Source organism: Prunus persica, chromosome G2 (assembly GCF_000346465.2).
Source record: "Prunus persica cultivar Lovell chromosome G2, Prunus_persica_NCBIv2, whole genome shotgun sequence".
NCBI lineage: Eukaryota > Viridiplantae > Streptophyta > Magnoliopsida > Rosales > Rosaceae > Prunus > Prunus persica.
The window spans coordinates 22,259,237-22,280,324 of record NC_034010.1 but is presented as its reverse complement, the minus strand read 5'-3'; the positions used below and the strand labels follow the sequence as shown (position 1 = coordinate 22,280,324).

Below are 21,088 nucleotides of genomic sequence, written 5' to 3'. Positions count from 1 at the left end.
GGTGGTGGTAGTGGTGGCAGTGGTTGTGGAGGTGGAAGAGGTGGTGGTGGTGGTGGAGGTGGTGGTTGTGGTAGTGGTGGTGGTGAAGGATGAGGAGGAGAAGGATGTGGTGGTGGTGATGGTGGTAATAGTGGCAGTGGCGGTGGTTGTGGAGGTAGTGAATGTGGTGGTTCAAGTGATGGAGTTGGATGTGGAAGTGGAGGTAGTGTCATTTTTAAAAATGAATTATGGTATTTTGGGAATTAAAAAAATTCATTAAATGTTCATCTCTACTTTTTTTGAAAGCAGCTCTGAAAAGCAACCCAAAGCCTGCTTTTAAAAGCTGCTGTCAAAAGGCTACTGCTTTTAAAATAATCGGGATATTTTATTTTTACCAAACACCTTAAATTGCTTAAATTTAAAGTAAAGCAGGTTTTTGGCGAAAAAAAGCAATCCCAAACATGGCCTGAGTTTACACTAACAAGGTTCAAAACTTGTCTGCAACTCAATGTCATTTTTCAGTGGACTAAACCTCATTGACATTCATACATCTAAGTTTAAGTATTATGAAGCAGGAGACTTGTGTGTATTTTAAAAACATTGTCATGTCATATAATCAATCCACATGTGTTATAACGTGGATAATTTTCAATATTATACATTAAATTATAAACTAATTTTTGAAAACAAAAATGAAGTAAAATCCCTAGATTTAGAATGTTAAAAGATCACGAAGTGTTCATGAACTTGCTATGTTGGGAAAGTAGACGAGATCTTTCTCCTTTCTAGCTAAGAGCTCTGTATACTCTGAGCTTCGACTTGAATTGTTTTTCTTTTATACAATACGTGTGATATTTTGATCAACGCTATCTTCTTTGATCAAAGAATTTGGATTTGGCCCCCAAAAGCCAGACCACTTGGAAATAATCAAATGCCATTGAAGGAACGTTGGCATCCAAACTAATCTAAAATTATTAATTTGTTTAAATATCCTTAGGAGAGCTGTTTACATAAGCATGTCATCACACATACGCTATTTTATTTTATGATCCATTATTGACTTCTGGGCATTGGCTATAAGTACCGGCAAAGTGCTGGAGTGGAGTGATTCAATATTGAAGAAAATCAGAATAAACAAAGACTAATGAAAGGGATGATGTATCATATTATATGTTTAATAATCTAACGATATAATAACAACTCTCCCGTGAGGTCAATGTGTTCGCCTTTTATATCGAGTTCGTTTAAACTCTTTGGTGATGATATACCATTGAGTTAAAGTACAATTCTACACGTATCATATAACCATATTTATAAAAGCTTACATCCATATACTCCGTATATTCTACTCACTCTTCTCCACATAAAAACCTTATAAATAAACTACAAACCTAGAGGTAACTTTCCTCTTGCATTTTTGTTCTTGAATTGCCTGGCTGGAAATGTTAACGGTCATGGTACAATTCATCTTCACAACCACATGTCTCTTGATAATATTCCACATATTCACCCTCCCTGGAATCCTAGAATAGCTACTCATAGTCAATAACCCCGATCCCACGTCCGCCCCCCACTTGGGATTTGATGTGAGCCGATCAGTTATGACATCAACAGTTATATTCATTCTCATGGTCCGTCGGGCCTTAGCCTTGCCCGGCGAGCCATGAGCCTCCCCCACCACCACGCCGTGATAATACAGAGTGGTGGTGGTGTTGTTGTACCTAAACGAAGCCGCGTTGGGATTTTTCACCGACACATCGGCTGTTAACGATATGTTGGAGCCTGGCTTTGGGGTTGTGTTGTCGTTGATCAGCTCCAGCCTTGTAACTGTGACTTTGTTCATTTTGATCTTTGGCTCCTTCAAGCGGAACACAGTGAACGCTAGAATTATGATCACCACGGCTAGGATTAAGAGCAAGGCTGTTATGCCGCCACAGCAGTAGATGAACTTTTTTAGTCCAAATTTCTTTGAGTGAAGGGCGGCCTCGTCTGCGTCGCTGCTCTGGCCGTTGGCGGCGGGGGCTAGTGGTCTGACCTGCTCCTTCTCCACCATGGCTAGAGGGTTGAGAAGAGATGGGGAGGAGAGAGGGGTTAAGGAAAGCTGAGGTTTTGGAAGAGTTGGTGTTAATATGTAAATGAATGTAGTGTATTTTTATAGTGTTTGTTTAGGGGGAAGTGGGAGTATGTATATGTATGGGCTAAGTATGAGTTTCCTACAAAATGTTGGCACATATTGTTGTGCCTTTTGCCTACCCAAAATATTTCAAGCTGTTCAATATTGACTTCCACTAAAGTTTACACATAATTGTAGTATGAAGCTGCTACTATTTGAGACTCTGAACAATGAATTTTTTTTCTTTTCAGATTTATTATTCATATAAAATTTGAACAAATGACTTTTTTTAGGTACATCAACACAATTACGAAGGTAGATGTGGATTTAGGCCAATTGGCTAAAGTATTGAACTCGTCCCATTTTTACCAAAGTTTGAATCCCCCTCTTGTTAGATGTGATGAAGAGTCTTTATTTATATTTTCTATATTGATATTGTAGATATGCAAAACGCATCGTTTTAGGGATAATTGAATGAAATATGAAAGAACTGAATTGCTGCACTAGAGTAAGTTAATTAAATTCCGATCTAATAATATGATAAATTCTGAGAGTGATTGATTTTATGCAGACGGGAGGTCTCTTTAAGGATTGTCAAATATGGTAGTGCTGGTGCCTACTTGAGTGAGACAAACCATATGAAATTCTAAATATAATTATTTCATGCAATTGACCATTATCATCTAAAACAGAAAATTATTGTAAATAAATTTGGGTGTGTTTCTAAAGTCCATTTTATATAGTATTTTTTTATAATTTGAACTCTTGTATTGGATATAATAATGAATCTCCTTTATTATAATTTGTATAATTATTCCCTAGTGTGCCACCAACTTTTAACTACTTTCTCATCTTCCATTTATTTATATTAAATAAATGGATGGAAGGAAGGAAGCCTTTCTTTCCCCGGCACCCTTTTGTTTTGACGAGATTTATATTTATAGTTAGCATCATAACATTTCATCTACCAGCATTACTACAATATAAAGAGGCTTCATAACGGAAAAGGCCTAACCTTCTTTTTGACTAGGTTTTACTTTGTAAAGTATAAAAAAGATAGATGTTGCTCATTACCTACTACTTCCACTATGTGACTAATTGCTTGGCGATTGTTTCTTTAACCCTCTTCTCTTTGCCTGGTACCAAGTGCAAACAAATGGTGATCCCCACTGTGTAGCTAATACAATTAATTTAATTTAATTTTGATTTTATGAGACGGTGATATGTGAGAAACTATTATATGATACGTATTGAAATGTTATTAAATTACATGTTATGTGTTATAATATTGGTGAATATTGGTTATTCCATATAAGAATGGCATGTTTCGACCAAATAATCACTCGTTCCACACTTGTTTTATGTGATTTATGAATTGGATTCCAACTTTCATATATAGGATCGGTCCAAATTCCCAACTTCCCACCTTTTGGGCCTGTCAAATTTAAAGCCATGGGACAAAACACAAGTGTTGTTGCATGTCAAACCTAGCCAAAGCCCTTTAGAATCTTGCGGGCCTGACTTTTCCCATCAGTTTCACCAAAACCATTTTAAACAAAGCATAGCAATAGAAATAAAAAGAGATAACTAAAGTTGGGTGTAAAAACTTGCATGCATGTTTGCGTGTGTTGAGTGCATATACAAAAATCAAGCTCCAAACTAATGTAGTTGACTTAGTTGTGGAGACTAGAGATGAGAACACGTAAACATCTACCATCAAATTCAAAGAAGCTTCTGCTGGACCTAGCTAGCTACTTTCAAGAATATCAATACATGTTCTTTCCCTTGACTAAATCCTTGAAAGCAACATAGTTTTTAAGGGTCTAGGGAAAGAAAAATGAATCCATCACTGGAGTAATTGCATCAATTTTTGAAAAGTCAGATCAGGATATTTCGTTGTCTTTGTTGCTTGCTGCAAGTCTCTAACTTTTTCTCTCAAGTTTCAACCATGGTGGTTTTGGATTTTGGTTCCTCACTGCAAACCAAACCATCTTTAAAAGATGAATAAAAGCAGCACCAAATTATTGCAGTAATGGGCTCGTTTGGTATGTCAGACTGTACTAAAAACTTACTAAAGATTTCATTCAGTTGTTTAATCTCTGCATTGCCTCTGCATAAGAAAATTAAGCAAGGAAAAACAAATTGAAGATTTCATTCAGCTAGTTTAGGTTGAACATGCTAAAACTCAAGTACAAAAAATGTTTACAAATAAAGGCATATACAATAATCAGCACAAGTATCACAGAAAACTACAACAGAGAGACTCCAGATAAAAACTGTAAAGTCAATAAAAAAATTCCAGACTAAAAAGAAGAAGAAAGCAATAAGTTTCCTTCCTCTTCCGAGTCAGAATTTTCATTGGCAGTGGAAGTCCTGGATTGCCTGCCTGGCCAAACTAATTGTCAAACTGCAATTCATTTCCCCACTTCTTCTTTTCTTCACCAGACCCACCATACTCACCTTCCCGCTCAGCTTGGCATAGCTCTTCAAATTCAAAACCCCTGAACTAATATCACTGCTTGATGATGATATACCATCAAGCTTTGCCTCCACCGAAACGCTCACCTGCTTGCTGTGCCTCATCTTAATAGACCCTTTTGGAATTGTTCCTTCTCCAACTGTAGAACCCTCATGTGACACAACCAAAACACTCTCATCATATTTCAACTTTCCCCAGTTTTGATTCTTCACCTTAATTTCTGCCCTCAGTGTCATGTTGATGGCAGTGGATGTTCCAAGCGCCGGGCTGAAATTCTCGACAGAAATTGCAGCCAGCTTGACGTTGGGATCCCTGAAGCGAAAGACAGTGAGGCAAAGCACCCCAAGCACTACAATCTGGAGCAGAACAAGTGCAATGACAATTCCACAGTATTTGATTCTTCTTCTCCTGGGAAATGACTTGGGAGAAAATATCGTGGGAGAAAATGTTGTTATGACTTCTTCTTCTTCTCTCTTTGAGCCATGGGGTTGCTGCTGCTGATGTTGATCCTTGTGATCAGCCATGTTTGAGTTCTTGAGAGACTATGAACATGAAAAATGAGTTTTTTTATGTTGTATGTTTTCTCTATTTGTTGTGACCAAAAGAACCAAAAGTGAAAGGCAGTGAGGAAAATTTTGTGAACTAACGTGTCCGTGACTTTGAATGTTCTGCCATGAAGGTGTGAAGGAGGAATATCTCTGGTTGGTTTTCTATTTAGACTTTGACAGCCGCCATGAGGAGGAAAGTCTTACAGGGGCTTAATTAATTAATAAATATTATTAATAAGAAAAAAAGAGGGTTTTGGTCTAGTAATTACTGAATAAATTGTCCTAATTGTAATTGGCCAGCCACCACAAGAAAATGTATTAACGGTAAGTGTTGACATATGGGGTTGAGCACAATATTGTATAATCCCACATGGACTAATAAAATAAGATGGATTTGTTCGTTGAGAGTATAAATAATTGGATGGTGGAGTTTATATATGGTTTTTTTAATTTATAGGAAAGAAAATGAGAAATTTTTGTATGTTCCGGGTAGGTGACAGAGCCACTATGCAAAATCAATAAAATTTGACGTCATAAATCCTTTGGTTTTAACAAAGAACTGTTTGACTTTGTCTCCTAAAAACTCATACAAATGGACCAAAAAATAAAGGAAGAATTGGAGTGGAAGTGGAGATGCGGGGTATCGATCCCCGTACCTCTCGCATGCTAAGCGAGCGCTCTACCATCTGAGCTACATCCCCGTCTGACTATTATTTTAAACTTTTTTATTTTGTACCAATCCAATGTGACTGGGACACGTGGCATAACTAGCCAACACTCAACATATATAAGCTGAAGTAAGGAGCTCTTCAATCTTCAGACTATATACGTAGGCTTAACTCGATGTTTAGTGAAGCAAATATGGTAGGAGATGAGTTCGCAAATTTTTAGTGATCCGCTTAATAATCATTGCATTTGCTTTTATATTTTTCCAAATAATGGGGCTCTAAAAAATTTATTTAATATTCAGTACTTATGGATTTATAGAGGATCCCTCTTTGTAATTTTAGAGCCGAACCATTAAAACGAGTCTTTGACTCTCCCCTCCATACACATTTCCCATATAAACTGTCTTATTTGGGTAAGAATCCACAAAATCCATTACACAAGCTAAAAGAATCCCTTGGTCTTCTTGGCTCATGATTTATATGATAAGTTTAATTTCATCATTAATATAGTCATGGTAAATTTGTATTTCTTAAGCTTCTGGGTTATTATGGATCCCAACCAATGAGATCTTTATTTTATTTTTTTCCCTCTCCAAGGCATCACAGAGTATTAATTAATTTCCTCCAACAAATTGGTAAACAGATCAGAAATCTTGAGCTGGCCCTGTTGTTGGCAAGGTATTGGCAAGGAAACGACCCCAATGATAGGAAGCTTAATTTGGATGTTGAAATCGATCTCATAGTCAATATCTGCATCTTCAGAAATGTCCTTTGCCAAGGTCATGAGCATACTGAATGGCACCTTCGCCAACACCAACAAAATGGACTCTTCTCCCGGCTTCAGTGACGCAGGCTCTTTCAACGTCGCTGATAAAGCCTCGCTGCTCCACTCACATGCACATATATGGTAGAAAACAATCAATATATTCCAAATGAGCTTGCATAATCATACAATCCAAAATTCATTTATGTTCACGAAAAGACGTTAATTTTTGACAAATAGTTTAGCATGTTATGTTATCGAACACAGAAAGAGATCAAAAGTGTTATAGGTATGCTTATTTCAATCACTACGTGACTAAAATCATTTGATGAGAGAGATATAAACACATTATTTTAAACAACCGATAGTATGAAATTTGAATCAAACCTGCCGCCGCTTTCTAATTTGAAAGTGGCCCGACTGACGGGAAGATAAAACTCGAAGGGGTTGTACACGGAGATCTTGAAAACGAGTTCTATGGAGTCGAAGTTTAGGTTTTCAAATTGAAGGCCCACAATAAACGCAGATCTTTTCTTCATCTCAGACAATCTCCGTTCCAAAAAGCCCTTGGCCAGGTTCACTACATAGTTTTTGGCATTGCCCGCTAACTGTGACACTTTCCAAAACGTATTCGAAAACGCAGAAGAAACAAAAGTTGCACTTCTTTGCATCACTATTGAAGAGGAAGAGATATTTGTAAATTTGTAATTAACTTTGAGCTTATTTGTTATGCTCCCCGTGGACAAGGAGAGCTTAGGTTGATGTATATATGGCCAACCATGATCCTTTTCTTGCATCTCTTTCTTGTATATAGCTCCAAAATATAAATAAAGAACTGGGTTCCTTTTATTTCCATCCGGTAAAATAGAATTTGTTCTGTAGATTCACCATGTTGTGGAAGCAATATTTTGGGTCTTTTACTTGTTTAATAAGGCCACTATATTCCTTCTCGTCCCTTTCCCCTGTTGTTCCTGCTTTTGTAATTCCCCAACTTTGGCTTTGGTCAAACTTGTTACGGTTTTATTATATTTTTAATTAAATAACTAAGAATATTTACTATGACCAAACTCCTGGATTCAATTATCCTTCCCAATATCATTTGTATATAAAATAAACATTAAAAAAAAAATTCAATATATTTTTTTAGTACAAGTGATTGGAGAGAGGGTTTACACAAATACCCATGGGTGTGTGGGAATTTTGAACTTCTGCATACATACATAGATAGAGGTGAAAGAGCTCAACCAACTGAATTACACCCACCCAAAAAACAGGGGGTTGCTGAGCAAAGACAGTCCATTTCTTAATGTACTTGTATTAACAACAAAAGAAAAGTTACAGAATATAACCAAAGCCATAGAATCTCAAAGGTCATATGGATCAGAAGAGGCTGGGAAGCTTGATCGCTCCCTTCTTGTTAAGTGGTATGGTGAAGTTGCCAAAGACAGGAAGGTCAATGGTGAGGCCTATATCCAGCTCATAATCAATGTCCCAATCTGCTCCAATATCTTTTGCCAAGGTCAACAATATGTTATGTGGCACCTTTAATAGTACCTCAAGCACAGTAATGTCCTTTCCTTCTATGGAACCAGGATCTGGTACAGTTCCAGATACAATCTCCCTACAAATTCACATGTACACATACAAATCAAGTCACTTTATATATATGATCATGGCATAGAAACTAATCTATTTTTTTTTTAAATCAAAAAATTGTGTATTGATCGCATTTGAACTCGAGATATCTTCCAACAAAGTAAAACCAACACCACAACACCAATCGTATGTTCTGTTCAAATTTTTATTCTGTTCTCTATGCTTTGAATTTGACAATCAGGATCCCTTTGCCTAATTTGACCGTAATCTATTTCGATGTTTGACAATCTTGATTCTTACACATTATGAAAATGAAAATAGGGGACCAAATTGACGAAATTGAAAACACAAAAATCAAATTAGAAATTTCAAGCAAAACACAGGGATCAAATGAGCATCTATAACAAAAATAAACAAATAAAAATTGAACCCTAAGTGTTAGAAAGTGAGAATTGGAACCTGCCAACACTTTTGAGGTTGTAAGTGATATCACAGATGGGGAGGTCAACTCCATAGGGATTGGTCACAGAGATTTTTGCAAGGTACTCAACAGATCCAAAGCTCACCGTCTTGAAATCCACATCTGTGACTTCTGCCTCTGGCTTCTTCACATGACCCACTTTCTCAGCCACATAGTTCTTGGCTTTTTCCAACAACTCAGACATTTTCAGAGCGCACACACCAACAACAAAATATTAATACGAACAAAGAGATCAACACTAGATTAGATTTAGCACTTGCAGCCTTGTTGCTGAGATTTATATTTTCGCAGCTATTTATAGGAGGTGGATCTTCAATGGATTTATTGGGTAAAATACAGAGGAGGTAGCGGGTGCACTGGGTTTGCGCCACGTGGCAGGAGGTCGGCACTTACGTGTCCGCTCGTGTTTCCTCCGTGTTTAGAGATCTGTGATGGATTGATGATGCTTGACATGAAAGTTTGTACTAAAAGTAAGGGTTGAGATAAGATGGGATGGGTCTTTTTTTTAACTTTGGACAATCTGACGGTGGAGAGTGATGTTCTATTTAATTGGCTGGATGGTGGGTCCAATTCTCATCGTCAAATTCGGTGCCTTTATCCGACCAAAAAAAATAAAATTGGGTGCCTTTATAGTCGCAGTGGATAAGTCACAAGGGGCCTAATTGAATAATTTGAATATCCATCATATATACAAAACCCTCACACACGCTAGTAATGCAATCATTTCATTAGTAAATTGCCGAATTGTGTCCCGGACTATCAAGTAATTTTCGATTTTCCAATTTGAACTTTTTTTAGTCAATTAAGGATACAAACTAATTTTTTTTGTCAATCTACTCCCTATTGTCAAATTTGAAACATATCATCCATTTTTCTGTCAATATTGAGGGCGAAGTTGTCCTTCCAGCAACTTTCTCTTTCTTCTTGTCCAAATTCCAATCCCAACTCAGCTTCCACTGCCAAATCACACTGCAACTCAGCTTCCCTAAATCCAATCTATCCACCTTCGAAAGCCCCTACAGTGTCTTCTCAAAGCATAAATTACTACAGCTCTTTTCTAGAGCATGGATTGGCTCCTTAAAATTGAGAAAGAAAACATCATTACAATAAATTAGATTTTGACACTTAAAAAATTTCGAAAGAAATAAAGTTAAAAGGAATTCAAAACAAATAAAAGGAATTTCCCAAGTGTCAAAACTCTATTTGTTTGGAGGATGGGCTCCCTGCCAAGCTTTTTCCTTTTCTTTTTTCTTTTAGTTAAGAAATTCTGTGGTTGCATTCATAAATAACCAAAAAAGCTACTAGCCACAAAGGGCCATTACAATAACAGAGCAATTTAACATCAAAATTAAGACAATTTTGTGCGCCTCTACTAACGATCACGCATGATCGAAGAAACTTTAGCATAAGCATTCCAACTAAGATTGCAAACTCAGAATAATGAAAAAGATATAAAACTTGAAAAAATCAAATCATAACAATACAAATAAAACTCTCATAAAGAAGATATGAAAAGCTCTCATAAAAGAAAGGTGAAAAGTTCTCACAAAAGGAGATGTGAAAACTACAGAGAAAACTCAAAGAGTCTTTGCGACTTATTCCAAATATATAAAAAAAATCACAAAAAGGATGGTGGTGGAAATCCAACGGCGAAACGCAAGTAGAGATCCAACACCGTAACTCAACCGTCTGTAATGATTAAAGGAAAATCATAATAAAATAAGACAAATAGTGGAAGCCTTCTGTTTTTTAGAATGGGAGAAGAAGATAAGCGAAGAAAAGAAGAACGGAAAGGGGGGAAGAACAATGACTTCCTCCCCCTCAAAATAAAAAGGACTCAGAGAGTTTTTTATTTTTTTTTTGAGAGAGAGGAGGCTAGAACTTTTTCCTTTCTAGCATAGATAGTCCCTAAAAAACAATAATATATAGATGTCTGTTGTAAATATATATGGTGGAGCCCACTTCTACTTACCTATAAATAAGCCCCTTCCCCTTCTCTTTGTAAGACAGATATGTGAAGAACAAATATTCAATAAGAGATCAGTTTCTCTCTATCTCAATTCTCTCCAATTTCTCTAGATTTATAACAATGTCTGATTAGGGCCACTCTAGCTAATGAAGACACTGATATTTAGGAAGCTATTATCAGCATTAAAAAAGTATAATCGACATTAACTTTAAATATCAAAGTACGCATATAGTACTTTGATAAGGCTTATACTCCTAATCACCCCCTTCCCCTCATTGCTATTGTTCCTGCTTTGTAATTCCCCAACTTTGGCTTTGTTCAAACTTATTAGGATTTTTATTATATTTTTAATTAAATTATTAAGAGCCCTTCCAATATCACTGGTATATAAAATATTTTTAAAAAACTTAAATATTTTTTTTATTATAAAATATTGAGGAAGGAAGATTAACACAAATACTCAACTTCGAACCTCTGCCCATATAGATAGAGGTGGAAGATAACAACCAACTGAAAACAAAAAACCAAAAAAACTTAAAACACTCTGTGCTGAGCAAAGACAGAGTCCATATCTTAATGTACTTAAATTAACAACAAAAGAAAAGTTACAGAACATAACCAAACCCATAGAATCCCAAAGGTCATATGGATCAGAAGACGCTGGGAAGCTTGATCGCTCCCTTCTTGTTAAGTGGTATGGTGAAGTTGCCAAAGACAGGAAGGTCAATGGTGAGGCCTATATCCAGCTCATAATCAATGTCCCAATCTGCTCCAATATCTTTTGCCAAGGTCAACAATATGTTATGTGGCACCTTTAATAGTACCTCAAGCACAGTAATGTCCTTTCCTTCTATTGAACCAGGATCTGGAACAGTTCCAGATGTAATCTCCCTACAAATTCACACGTACACATACAAATCAAGTCACTTTATATCCATGAGCATGGCATAGAACTAATCTTTTTTGTTTTTTTATCCAAATATTGTGTATTGGTTCGAACTCGAAATCTCTTTCGACAAAGTAAAACTAACACCAAATGTACACGTTATGAGAATGAAAACGTATGACAAGATTGATGAAATTGAAAACACAAAAACCAAATTAGAAAATTCAAGTAAAACACATGGATCAAAAGAGTATCTATAACAAAAATAAACAAATAAAAATTGAACTCAAAAGTGTTAAAATAAAAAGTGAGAATTGGAACCTGCCAACACTCTTGAGGGTGTAAGTGATATCACAGATGGGGAGGTCAACTCCATAGGGATTGGTCACAGAGATTTTAGCAAGGTACTCAACAGATCCTAAGCTCAGCGTCTTGTAATCAACATCTGTGACTTCTGCCTCTGGCTTCTTTGCATGACCCACTTTCTCTGCCGCAAAGTTCTTGGCTTTCTCCAACAACTCAGACATTTTCAATCGCAGCACACTCCGACAACAAACTAACAGCAAAACAAAATATTAATACGAACGAAGAGATCAACACACTAGATTAGGTTTCGGGCTTGCAAGGCTTGCTTTTGAGACTGATATTTGTGGAGATATTTATAGAAGGTGAATCTCCAGTGGATTATTGAGTAAAATATTAGACGAGGTTGGTTTGCGACACGTGGCAGGGAGGAGGTCGGCAGGAGGACTAGTGACAATCTTACGTGTCCGCTCGTGTGTTCGTCCGTGTTTAGATATCTGTGATGGATGGATGATGCTTGACATGAAATTTGTACTAAAAGTAAGGGTTGAGATAAGATGATGAGATGGGTCTTCTTTAAAAGTTCGGACAATCTCAACGGTGGAGACAGTGTAGTTCTATTTATTTGACTGGATGGTGGGTCCAATTCTCATCGCCAAATTGGGTGCCTTTATTCGTCGCAGTGGACGAGTCACAAGGGGCCTAGTTGAATAATTTGAATAGGGTCATGCTAGGGAGACCAACTTTAGATACCAACTTGTGTACCAACTCTCTAATAGAGGTGGAGCCCACCAATACAATGGGTCCCACACTCTATTAGAGAGTTGGTACACAAGTTGGTATTTAAAGTTGGTCTCCCTAGCATTTTCCATTTGAATATTATCAGATATACACTAGAAACCCTCACACGCTATTATGGTATGAGTTAGTGCAGAGAATATTCAAATTATTCAACTTAAAAAAAGTATAGATAGATGTCTGATTAGGGTAATTCTAGCTAACGAAGACATTGATATTTCTATTTAGTTTTACCTTTCGATATTGATTTGTCGTTTCTGTCATTACATGGTAGATCTATATTGCATGTGTGAGTATATGTGCTTCTAGTTGCTGAATCGGGAATTTTAGTCATTTTTAAATTATACATGATTTTCTCTAAATCAATTCAACATATTGTTACATTTGATCATTGAAGAAAATTTACCATATTTACTTTGTACTTTTTTTTGTTTATCAATAAAAACTTTCGATTATTCTAAAAAAAAAAGTATTATCACAATTAACTTTAAAACTAAAGGACACATGTAACAGTTTAAAAACAATACATAACCGATATAAACTTCAAAAAGAAGAAAACATACTGAATGCTTTGAACTAAAGCTGCTCACAAGCTTTATGAACTCAACGTACTGAAGCTCATTATGCTCGACTTGTTTCTTAAGTGAACACAGCTCATACGAGCGAATTTCGATTCAAACTCGAACGGTATCCAGTTAATTTACAATTCTAAAAATAGTGATTAGAGACGGAGAAAACATTTTTGTTGTGTGTATGTAAAATTCAGTGGAAACTATTCGCTGAGACTAAAGTATCATAAGGACAGCTACAAAAGTTGGTTTTCGAAGAATCATACTCAAGTGTGATGCTCAAGAAACCAAATGATCATGGAACTGTAACAAAGTAACTAGTAGTAACCTCAGATGTGCTGCACTGCACATGGCGCATGTGGTGGCTAGATTTTCTTTTCATGATTGTAATGAGTGTATAATTTTGGTAAAACAGTAACCCCATTGGCTAAATCCGTATTAGAACAAGATTTTCAGCCAATTAATTTACATATTATTTTTTCTTATGATAAGAGTCGAATTTAACTTCTACACACTATTTCTTTTGCTTGCCAATAGGAAAACACAATTAGGGATAATGTAAAAATTTAAGACGGGTCTCATATGTAATGCAGATTATGGGAGGAAGGGAGTATTTTTCTCTTATTGTTTGTAGGTATTGATATTGAATATGATTAGCACCAAAATAATAGAGCATCTCCAATATTAGTAAATGGGATTGGACTTTGATGTGGGCTTGACCTAGGCCTATATCTTGATTTGATTTAAATGTCTAAAGCCCAAAATATACTAGCGTAATAGAATTCTATAGTGGGAGCTTTATCTAAGCCTTCATATGAGGCTCTATCTTTTAACTATTTAATCAAATTAATTAATCGTTGGATTAAATTAATTAGTTTGATCTAACAGTTATAGAATGGCTCCACTGTTGCATGAAAACCATTTACTCCCAATCCAATATACTAAAGTATGAACAAAGGAAATTAAATTTCAACTCAAACTACAACTGTTTTTTCATTGTCAAAACTCGTACAGTTGATCAATTTAGATAAGTTTTAATTGTTAGAAAAGTAAAAAAGGAATGTGCTGAAATAAATAATAATGAAGTATAATTAGTCAACTATAAAAAATTCTAAATTATTCTCAATATTAAAATAGGTATAAAGTTCGAATCCCACTCTTATAAAGGGTATTTATAAAAATAAAAAAAAACCCACCCCGATCCCACTTGAATAATACATTGCTACTAAGTACAGTCTTCCCAATTCTAATTCAAAGCAGCGAAAAAATCAATTGACATAATGCTTCTCCACATGGTAAAATCATATACCATTTCTTATGGGATACAAGATGAATAAAAATTCCTTTTAATCTTTCATAAAAGATAAAGTTCGTTTCAATCCCATTAGGAGGGAAAACACTGTGCAACATCACAAACAGTATAACATAACCAAATTGTTCGTACATTCACGATAAGAATTCGACTTTCACTTTTCTAATTTTTAAAATAAACTACTTACTCTTACATTTTATGACAGAGAAATAATTCGACTTTCCCTTTCCCCTTCTTTAGATTTTACCTCTACTTTGTTGCCTCTTTTGGAATCTCCTTTTTAGTCTCTTTTGAAGCTTCATCCTTTGAACCCCAAATAGCTTCAGATAAGGTGGGAAGCTTGATTTCGCCCTTCCTAGATAGAGGTATGGTAAGGTTCCCAACTAGAGGGAGGTCAATGATGAGACCCAAATCCAACTCATAGTCAATGTCCCAATCCTTAGCAACGTCCCTTACCAATGTCACAATTATGCTATGTGGCACCTTCACAGGCACCTCCAACATAGTAGTGCCACTTGACTTTATTGAGCCAGGATCTGGCATGTTCCCAGATGCAATGACCCTAATTCACATGTATATATACATACAAATCAGAAAAATGATCAATATCAAGCGATTGTTATATCGAAGCTCATTCAAACATCTCAAAAGGGTTTCGATTTTGATCTCATCATTTGTTGATTTCAAAATGAAAATTTGATTTTTATCTCATTCCTTGATTTCAAAAAACGAAACACTTTTAAATGGTTTCATCTGTAGCCGGACCGTGGCATTTTTTTATTCATTGAACGAGCATGGTCACAAAAATTATAGGTTCTTCAAAACCAACAGCAGGATTAAAATGGCCACAAATAGATCACGAGTGACAAAAGAAAAAAGATGTAAAAACAAGAGTTGAATTGAAACCTGCCAGCGCTTTTGAGGGTGTATTTGACCTCACAGACGGGGAGAGGATGTGAATAGGGATTGTTGACAGACACCTTGGCGATGTAATCCGCAGAGTCAAAACTCACCTTCTTGAAATCAACGTCTGTGAGACTTGCATCTGGCTTTGGCACATTTGCTATCTTATCTGCCACAAAGTTCTTGGCCTTGTCCACCAACCCCGCCATTTTCAAAGACGTATGAACCAACAAAAAGAAAGAACAAACCAAAGAAAACTAAAGATGAACAAACCAAGAGATTGATTTAAGCCTACTTGCAGCCTTGTATTCAGATCGAAAATTTCATTTGGGTTATATATAGAGGAGCTGCAACACTTGATTTGTGGGATTGTGACAAATGTAATGAGATTGACGTGAAGAAAATTATCATATATATACGTGTTGGGATTATATATTCCGCACTTGATTGAGGGTTAAGATTGGATCATGGCTATGTATTAGGTCAAATGCACCCTTAATTGCATGGTAAGCTCCACCAACCAGATCTCCCTCTTTTCTATCTTACATTTTTATTTGGCAAAATTTCTTGTAAACATATAGGAACACATCCTCTTTTTTATTTATTTTTTATACAAGTACTAATATACTATAAACTAATCTAAACTACGGAGAGGGGAATTCGAACTCGAGTGCAGAGTGGGAGCACATTCGCTCTAAGCAACTTGGCTAAGCCCATGCTTGCAACACATCCTTTAAAAAAAAAAAAAAATAGGAACCATCCAATCAAAGCATCCTTGACATATGTTTAAGAATATTCGAATCCCTTAAGAAGAATCGTAGAGGATGAGAGTTTCTTCTATTTGGTTTGTTTGGTGGATTGGAGCATACATGCATGGTAAGGCCGCATTTGACTTAATATAAAGATTTTCTATTTGGACATACTATCGTGTGTTTTATTCCGTATTCAAGAGAAAATTAGTTATCATATAATCTCCACGTTTGTGAAAGTGGTATTTCGTTTTCTTTGCTAGCTAACCAATCTTCACTATTTTCAACTTTTAATTAAAATTTACTTGCTTCATTTTATCAACCAGCTCACCAAATTATCACCAAAAAAATAAAGGAAAAAAAACAACACCAATGACATAAAATAGGAAAAACATTACCAAAGACTAAACTATAGAGTCACAGGTATGGGAAGGGAAGGCAACATTTGAGGATCTGGAAATCCGTTTTAGTTTTCAAAGTACCCGTCTGCGTTTAATCCCCAACATACTTACACCATTCACAAAGAGACATATAGAAGAGAACGAAAAATTGGAAATGCTCTCTTACACCATTCACAATGAGACATATAGAAGAGAACAAAAAATGAGAAATGATCTCTTGTAAGAATGTTCGCCAACCTAGTCAGATTGTGAATTTGGATCATTGATCGTGTTAATACTTGTTAGAATGTGTGGTTCAGATTCACAATCTGGCAACATAAGTATTTAGTTAGATTGTGAATTTGGATAATTGATCATGTTAATTCTTGTCAGAATGTGTGGTTCAGATTCACAATCTGGCAACATAAGTATTTAGTTAGACTATGAATTTGGATAATTGATCATGTTAATTCTTGTCAGAATATGTGGTTTAGATTCACAATCTAGCAACATAAGTATTTGTTTGGCAAAACAAATCTGACAAACGAATATTACTCGTGATAAATAGGACATACACACCCACAAATGCTACATGTAGGATGCCTCAAATGTGCGAGGAGTTTTATGTGGTCTAACGTGTGCGTTAATCCACAACAATTGGTAATATGATACAAAGGAAATCAGGTGGGAAATGAAGTGACTTCTCAGGCACGCACTTCTTCCACAAAAACACAGGATGTTGCCATCAGAATGGGGTTCATTTTCTCCTATAAAAGTACATGTTTTTCTAAACACTAATACACGGAAGCAGTAACAAGAAAAAATACTACAGCTACTAGCTAAGCAAAATCAAGTGCAGAATGGCACCAAATTTAGCAATTTCACTGGCATTTCTCATTTCTTTAAGCCTAGCACTACAATTTGGAGCTGATGCTGCAGGCATTGCCATCTACTGGGGTCAAAATGGGAACGAGGGTACCTTGGAGGAAACTTGCGCCACAGGCAACTATGAGTTTGTGAACTTAGCTTTTCTTCCAACCTTTGGCAATGGCCAGACCCCCATGATCAACCTAGCTGGACACTGTGATCCCTACACTAATGGCTGCACTGGCTTGAGCTCTGACATTAAATCATGCCAAGCAAAAGGGGTCAAGGTCATTCTTTCAATTGGAGGAGGAGCAGGGAGCTACTACCTCACTTCTAAAGAGGATGCTAGGCAAGTTGCTACTTACTTATGGAACAATTTCTTGGGGGGAAGTAGTTCTACATCTCGCCCACTCGGTGACGCTGTTTTGGATGGAATTGATTTCGACATCGAAGGAGGAACAAACCTACATTGGGATGACCTTGCAAGATACCTCTCTGCATATAGTAAACAAGGCAAGAAAGTTTATTTAACTGCAGCTCCCCAGTGCCCTTTCCCAGATGCTTGGGTTGGGGATGCCCTCAAGACAGGCCTTTTTGACAATGTTTGGGTCCAATTCTACAACAACCCACCTTGCCAATACTCCTCTGGGGATCTTAGCAACCTTGAAAATGCATGGAAGCAATGGATTTCAGATACTCCAGCTACCAAGATATTCCTAGGACTACCAGCTGCCCCTGCAGCTGCTGGAAGTGGCTTCATTCCTGTGGCTGATCTCACTTCTAAAGTGCTTCCAGCAATTAAAGGTTCTCCCAAGTATGGAGGGGTCATGCTGTGGTCCAAGTATTATGATGATCAAACTAACTATAGCTCTTCCATCAAGAGCCATGTCTAAATTAAATTTTGAATCAGAGACAACTGTAGTCGTCTGCGATGTTTGTGTACTTCTACATATATATCAGTATTATGCATAAATACATATAGAAACATTGTGTGTTCTTGAACTTATTTTCCTTCTTCTTTCTTTTCCAACTACATTATTTTAACTATTGGATCAAATTAGTTAATCTAATTCAATAGTTAAGAAATATGACCTCATATATAAGCGCCTTAGATAAAACTCTCACTATATAAAATGACTCCATAAGTTAATTCTTCAGGATGAACCAAAATTCACAGGTAAGCCTAGACTGGCCCACTTCGTTTTGGGCTGTGGGCAGATGATAAATTAGCATGTCATTTAGAATACAAGAATCAAATGAGGAGTTTATTAGTGGTACCAAATAACATACAAGAGCTTAATTGACATATTGATTTCGGTATATTGACCTTTACATTTCTTTTCTTTTTCCTTCTCAGATAGTCCACAGTTAATAAGGTTAATACATATATAAGTACAAATTAATTTCCGATAGAAGATCATGCACTGTGCATTCTGTATGTTCATATAGCAATTAAACCTTTGGTACTAGCGAGCTAATTAATTTTGAATCAGAACCTAGAGAGGAACTGCATTTGCTTAAGAAGAGGGGTTAGGGTTTCCATCAACTTCTCACAGGGATGATTGTGAGTTCCTTCATATGTTGTCACCACAATGCTCGTGTCCTTAGATAGCCTCTGGACCTGCTTTTTCACATTGCATGTGTGATGTGTGCACCGATAATAGCTCCTACATATATGACCATGTTTGAAAGTTTGAAAGTGAGAAAAGCATAGAATTTTTTGAACCCAATGCCCTAATACTAATTAAGCTGGAGATAGATAGATCATATAGCAAACTTGTAAATGTATATATATAATTAATATTAGGACCAAATATATCCGAATTTTTATTTTTTGAAGTTTTGGATCAAAATTTCTAGGACTAAATATCCGAGTCTCAGTATTTATGTATTTAGTTTCCTTGTTGGCTAAGGAAAAAGTAGAACTGCTTCGTTGAGCAACTAAAAATATGAATGGAGAAATGTATAAATTAGCTGGCTGAGGAAATAACAAATTAGTGAGCAACTGAAAATAGGGAAATTCACTATTATACCCAATATGGGGGCCCAAATTATAAAAATACCCTATATGAAATAGACTTTAGAAACACACCCAAAGCCTATTTACAACATAACAAAAAAGCTTTTAACTTCTTATAAATTACAAAACTACCATCAATTTCTTAAAACAAGCCCAACCCCAAAATCTCATAAAAATACCCAAAACACTCAATAGGGCATCAAAGTAATTTAATAATCAATATTAAATTCAATAAGGCCAGCTATCATCTTTTGGGTTTTTTTTGGGTTTGTTTATAGAAATTCAATTGTGTAGAGTTTATTTATAATATTAGTGCTAGAAATGGGTATATCACTAAATATCTCCTGAAAATATGAATGTATAAGCAAGGGGCTTATAGCTCAGGTGGTTAATAACATTTACCTTGCACCCGAAGTCCTAGTTTCGATTCTCCCTTAAAATGGCTTGTATATAAATAAAAAAATTATATGAATATATAAATGTTTTGTTTCTATCTCAAATTTGATGTCAGTAGCTAGCTAATTAACGTTTGCTTTATGATTTTGTTTTACAGCATCACATTTTGGTGTCTCTCTATCTTTTTTTAAAATTTTTTTTTCCTCTTCCTTTTGTTCGGTGATGTGCTAAATTGTAACAAATATATATATATATATATATATATATATATATAATAGTGTTAGAAAGTGAATTAACAAACCTGGGATATAAGTTGTTCTTGACGGCCTTCTGTCCGTACTTTCTCCAGCGATAACCATCATCAAGAATATCATCGGCACTCCGGGTCTGAAAAGCAAATCTAGGCCGGCTCGCTGGTTTTCTCATCCTACCCCCACCTTTCCTTTTACTATTTGCACCCTTTCCTTCCCGATCAGCTTCATTAATATTCTCAGCAGAGGCACCAACATTATTATTTTCTACCAGTGGCTTATAATTATTAATCTCCTGCCCATCAAACACAGCTGCAGGAGAACCAGAGAGAAGGCTGACCCAATCAATGTCTGGGAGGACTTGATGCTGCTGAGGTTCTAGAAGAGGAGGGCTGATCAGCTGTGAGGAGGAGGATGGGGCTGTTGATGCTGATGAGGGTGTGAAGAGAGGGTTTTGGGGTGGCAACAAGAATGGCAATGAGATTAAGGATGATGGGGTTAATGGGGGTGGGTAATTAGGCTCTTGATGACCTTCCATAATTAATCTGAGGTGTTAATTAATTAGAGAATGAAGAGAAAGGAAGAGAGAATTAATGTTTGATAGGAGAAGTATATAAAGCTTTCAAAGAGTTAAGGTGGTGGAAGGTGAGAAGAAGTTGGTCCGTGCAGACACACAAGAAACCAAAAGGAGAGAGAGAGAGAGAGAGAGAGAGATTAATTGTTGTTTAGGGTTGAAATTGGGAGGCCCTTTTTTTCTGTTTTTGGTACTCTTCCATATCTTTTATCCTAGGGTAAAGGCGAGGGCCAACTACATCTCAACTACTTCTGTTCACCTGCAATTTCAAGTGAGAAAAGGTGACGTGCCTCAATGTACATATCGTTATCATCAATGCATGCGTTTGCATGGCTCTCTCTCTCTCTCTCTCTCTCTCTCTCTCTCTCTCTTCTCTTCACCCACAAGATTCATGGGATGAGGTATTTCTGTAATATTGGGAAATATACATACGTCACGTGTTCAAATTGCTACAAAATTTTGGTTTTAGTATGACTAGAGATAT

At 36.2% G+C, this 21,088-nt stretch overlaps 8 protein-coding genes and 1 non-coding gene across 9 annotated transcripts; 1 reads left to right on the top strand and 8 right to left on the bottom strand.

Annotated features, from left to right (window-relative positions):
* LOC18785810 lies at window positions 1,122-2,353 on the bottom strand. The gene has a single exon (XM_020556743.1). It carries the CDS (start codon window positions 2,030-2,032, stop codon window positions 1,352-1,354), a length of 681 nt encoding a protein of 226 aa, XP_020412332.1. The 5' UTR covers window positions 2,033-2,353; the 3' UTR covers window positions 1,122-1,351.
* Window positions 4,448-5,095, bottom strand: LOC18785141. Its single transcript, XM_007219199.2, has one exon. It carries the CDS (start codon window positions 5,093-5,095, stop codon window positions 4,448-4,450), a length of 648 nt encoding a protein of 215 aa, XP_007219261.2.
* On the bottom strand, window positions 5,748-5,820 carry TRNAA-AGC. Its single transcript has one exon. It is a non-coding gene; the product is annotated as a tRNA-Ala (tRNA).
* LOC109947173 (desiccation protectant protein Lea14 homolog) lies at window positions 6,233-7,569 on the bottom strand. The gene is made up of 2 exons (XM_020556742.1): window positions 6,938-7,569; window positions 6,233-6,668 (listed from the first exon to the last, which is right to left on the bottom strand). The coding sequence occupies exons 1-2, from the start codon at window positions 7,345-7,347 to the stop codon at window positions 6,398-6,400; spliced, it is 681 nt and encodes a 226-aa protein (XP_020412331.1). The 5' UTR covers window positions 7,348-7,569; the 3' UTR covers window positions 6,233-6,397.
* Window positions 7,662-8,913, bottom strand: LOC18785139 (desiccation protectant protein Lea14 homolog). The gene is made up of 2 exons (XM_007218504.2): window positions 8,606-8,913; window positions 7,662-8,171 (listed from the first exon to the last, which is right to left on the bottom strand). The coding sequence occupies exons 1-2, from the start codon at window positions 8,809-8,811 to the stop codon at window positions 7,931-7,933; spliced, it is 447 nt and encodes a 148-aa protein (XP_007218566.1). The 5' UTR covers window positions 8,812-8,913; the 3' UTR covers window positions 7,662-7,930.
* On the bottom strand, window positions 10,990-12,151 carry LOC18785083 (desiccation protectant protein Lea14 homolog). Its single transcript, XM_007218502.2, has 2 exons — window positions 11,804-12,151; window positions 10,990-11,487 (listed from the first exon to the last, which is right to left on the bottom strand). The coding sequence occupies exons 1-2, from the start codon at window positions 12,007-12,009 to the stop codon at window positions 11,247-11,249; spliced, it is 447 nt and encodes a 148-aa protein (XP_007218564.1). The 5' UTR covers window positions 12,010-12,151; the 3' UTR covers window positions 10,990-11,246.
* Window positions 14,483-15,727, bottom strand: LOC18786135 (desiccation protectant protein Lea14 homolog). Its single transcript, XM_007218441.2, has 2 exons — window positions 15,371-15,727; window positions 14,483-15,026 (listed from the first exon to the last, which is right to left on the bottom strand). Exons 1-2 carry the CDS (start codon window positions 15,574-15,576, stop codon window positions 14,714-14,716), a joined length of 519 nt encoding a protein of 172 aa, XP_007218503.1. The 5' UTR covers window positions 15,577-15,727; the 3' UTR covers window positions 14,483-14,713.
* On the top strand, window positions 17,357-18,256 carry LOC18785664 (hevamine-A). Its single transcript, XM_007219524.1, has one exon. The coding sequence runs from the start codon at window positions 17,357-17,359 to the stop codon at window positions 18,254-18,256; it is 900 nt and encodes a 299-aa protein (XP_007219586.1).
* Window positions 18,605-20,946, bottom strand: LOC18785566 (probable WRKY transcription factor 56). The gene is made up of 2 exons (XM_007219053.2): window positions 20,081-20,946; window positions 18,605-19,030 (listed from the first exon to the last, which is right to left on the bottom strand). Exons 1-2 carry the CDS (start codon window positions 20,566-20,568, stop codon window positions 18,853-18,855), a joined length of 666 nt encoding a protein of 221 aa, XP_007219115.1. The 5' UTR covers window positions 20,569-20,946; the 3' UTR covers window positions 18,605-18,852.